The sequence below is a fragment of the Propithecus coquereli genome, unplaced genomic scaffold (genome assembly GCF_000956105.1).
Source record: "Propithecus coquereli isolate 6110/MARCELLA unplaced genomic scaffold, Pcoq_1.0 Scaffold73, whole genome shotgun sequence".
In the NCBI taxonomy this organism is placed as follows: domain Eukaryota; kingdom Metazoa; phylum Chordata; class Mammalia; order Primates; family Indriidae; genus Propithecus; species Propithecus coquereli.
Genome location: NW_012153396.1, coordinates 470696 through 474304, shown reverse-complemented (window position 1 = coordinate 474304; position 3609 = coordinate 470696). Strand labels below are relative to the sequence as shown.

Here is a 3609-nt window from a genome sequence, read left to right as displayed (position 1 = left end):
CATTCATTTGTTCATTCATTCTGGAGGTAGTAGGCAATCACAGGATATTTTAGTAGTAGATTGACTACAGGGTATTTTGCCCAGGGAAGTGAGCTGGAGACTGGAAACATTTGAGACCTACCCACTGAACTAAATCAGATTTTTGCTTTGGCATTTATTTTCTTATTTAAACATGTGGAGACCTATCAAAATGTTTGAGTATTCTTTCAAAACTCCCACATACCTTTACTATTTTAAGGTGGGGTTAGGGATGGGCATGGGATGGGTGTTAAATTACTTTCCCAAGAGGGAAAAAGAAGTAAGCTTTTCCTTATTATCTAATTTGTATTATGGAGTTCCTGTCAATTCCCATAGAACAAGCAATGGGGTTTCACATGACAAAGGTTGAAAAAAATCACAACCCACAAATAGAGGTGGAAATGGAGAAGATAAAAAGTATATCATTTGTTTGAAAAGTACCCAGGGTCAAAACCTTTCAGGATATGAAGCCCAAATGGAACCCTTGGCTGTTCCTCAGACAACAGAGACCTCTGGCTAGAGAAGTGTATTTGTAGTCCCCTGATTGAGATTTTATCTGATTCTTATTTTATTTTTATTCCAGTTGCTACATTGATGGCCGAGTGGTCAAGGTGATGGACTTCCTGAAAACTCGCCTGTTAGACACACTCTCTGACCAGATTAGGAAAATTCAGAAAGTGAGTAAAAGTATCCTGGGGAAGAGTGAGTTTGGGATTAAGGCAAGGGTCCCAGCGGGACTTAAGCACTGTGGGACCCAGGATGGAAAAATAGTGAAATGGTGCAGTCTCGATGGGTGTGGTGACAAGCTCCCTTATTACAATTGATGATTGCTGTTTATTGTTTTTCAAACTGAGGAGGGTTTGTGTTTGTGCCATATCAAGGTTTAAAAGCATCTCTGTTTTCATAAGAAATATTTGTTAATAGTTTGTTTCTAAATTGTGAGTTTCATAAGGGAAGAATAGGTTTACTTTGTTATTTTCTTTTTTGCAGAGGTTTCTTTTGGCTTATTTTAAGGGGAGAATGATTACATTCATTCTGTGAAATTCTGGTCTAGGGCATTGGCAATTCTGAGCCATGTTTACAGTATTCCTAGAGGTCTTAGAATTAGGCAAGTAAGATCTTACTTTTGTAAAGATGAAGGGGAAGCTAAATTATATTAAGCAATTGCATATAGTTTCTATCAGCTCTAGGTCAAAGGTGTTGAGAGGTAGGTTCTTTCCTTTCTCCCCACTTCCCGTTACCCTTCACCACTGCATACTCATTCACCATCACAGAATGTTCAAAAACTGAAATAAGTGGCTAAGCTTATGTCCTAATTTATCCAGGGCCCAAGAAACTTAAGGAAAATGGCAAAAACCAAATTGAGATTCAGACCTTTAAAAACACGTCTGATGGACCTGGAGGGAGAGGGACTAAGTGCTGTTGAAGGGAGGAACAGGGGGGCCCTAAGAGAAATGACCCATGTGCACAAGGCATCTGGCAGGGAAAGATAAGACTTGGCAGCAGGGCCTGGATTCCTCTTTGGTTATTGCAGACAGAACATGCCCAGTGGTCCCTTCAAGCTGAGATTTCTATTCTGGTTATTTCCTGCTATGCAGCCAATTACCCCAAGCCTTGGTGGTATAAAACAACGATTTATTATGCAGATGGATTGTAAGGGTCAGGAATTCCCAAAAGGCACAGCAGGGATGGTTTGTCTCTGCTCCACAGTGTCTGAAGCCTCAAGTGGAAGACTCCGAAGAAGGCTGGAATAACTCAAAAGGTGGCATCTGGAATCATCAGAAGGCTTGTTCACTCACATGCCTGGCAGGTGATACCAGCTGTCAGCTGTCACCTTAGTTGGGGCTGACAACTGTAACACCCACATATGAACTCTCCATGTAGCCTGGGCTTACCCCAAGCTTCTAAAGTCAGATATCCAAGAGAGAGAACCAGGTGGAAGTTGTATCCCTTTTTTAACCTACCCACTGAAGTCACAGGGCATCGCTACAACCATGTTCTATTCACTGAAGCAGTCACCAAAACCCATGATGTTTCTAGGAAAGAAGAAATGAACTCTTTCTCTTGATGGGGGAATGGCAAGATTCTGGAAAAGCATTTTTGGACTTTTTTGCAGTCATTTTTGTAAAATATTATCTGCCACAGTTTCATCCTCCCTGTTTCATTTAGTAGGCCTTAGGTCATTTCCCTGTTTTTCTTTTCTCAATTCTCTTACCAAACTCTTGCCAGATATTGCCTTAAAACGGTATATGCTGGAGGGGTTGCTCACAGATTCTCTGAGATTTGATTCACTGGATAGACTCTTCAGTGGCTGCAGCAGCCTGGACCCTGTTGTCAGGGCCTCCAGGAAGACAGTCTCTCTTACTACAGCCCAGGATGTGCTAAGCTCTGGCCTGCTCAGGGGAGATGGGAGCTGAGAGACTAGATCAGAGTCCTCAAATTTTGATTGTTCAAAAGTTACTTTGGCTGTTCCTGAAGTCCCTGGTGCATGGGGAGGGGGATGTCTGAGGAATTAGGGTCCAAAGTGCAAAGGAGGGCAGACTAGCCAAATGTCTTTCTTGCAAGCTCCCAAAACCAGTTCAGAGATGGGCTAAGTAAGGTTTTAATGTCTATATACCTAGAACACTCACCCAAAAGCTAGAAGTGGAATCTTTGTTTCTTCTCTATTAGTAGAAATTAAGAGAAGTCCTAATGACCTACCCCCTTAGGCCCACAGTAGTAGAAAAAGGGCAGATTTCCCCCCAAAATGGAGCCATGTGGTAGTGGTTTGATAAATCAGTGGTGAGGCTGTTTGAATAGGAGAGAGGGCACAGAATTTGAAATTGGATGACCTACCCTGAAGCTCAGGCTTAGCTGTGAGGCTTTGGGCCAGTCACTTGATTTCTCTGATTTTGTTTCTTCATCTGTAAAATGAAGATGTTAAGGATACTATCCTCCCTCCCTCTTAGGTAGATTGAGAAAGTCACATGAGGTCTGGTTTTTGTTCATCGTTATTGAATGCTAGTTTTTATGGCTTTTTTTTTACTGTTCTAACAGTTACTATGTTTTTTTTTAATAATAATTTCTGTGACTAGAGAAGCTTCATGCTACCTTTCTCTTCAGCTTATTTTTTGCATTTTCCCCTCTTTCCTCTTTCTTTGAACCCTGGGGAATATGATAGGTGATATTTTTGGCACCTGAAAGGCAGTGACTCAATTGTTAAAAGCAGCTGTGGTTTCCAAATTTGAACTGCCACTTAGAGAAGAATTCTCAGTTTTCTGAGCAGTGGGTGAATTATCTGGTTATATGAAAATCTACATGTTATGTTTGAAAGCCAAACAGAGACATGTTTAGACAACCCTCCACTTTGGATGATCCACACACTCCTCTCCCTTCCATTAGAATGAGGATAATCATGTGTACATTGGGAGATGAGTCAAAGGAAAGAGTTGAGAATCTAACAATACAGGAAGAGTCAGATGGGAAAGTGAGAGATGTTTAGGACTCAGCGCAGATGGTATCGTGTGGATAGCTGGGCTGACTCCAAAACAATGACGTAAGAACCAAGAAGAACCACTTTGGCTTAAGTCATTTGGACTCTATGATTTGTGT

At 41.4% G+C, this 3609-nt stretch overlaps 1 protein-coding gene across 3 annotated transcripts in view; it reads left to right on the top strand.

Moving 5' to 3' along the window:
• HPSE2 (heparanase 2 (inactive)) overlaps positions 1–3609 on the top strand; it is a 621208-nt gene that overhangs the window by 457627 nt on the left and 159972 nt on the right. For all 3 annotated transcript variants that reach the window (XM_012661668.1, XM_012661669.1, XM_012661671.1), the window contains one exon: positions 602–695. In XM_012661668.1, the coding sequence (XP_012517122.1) occupies positions 602–695 (94 nt within the window). The remainder of the gene's footprint in view (positions 1–601; positions 696–3609) is intronic.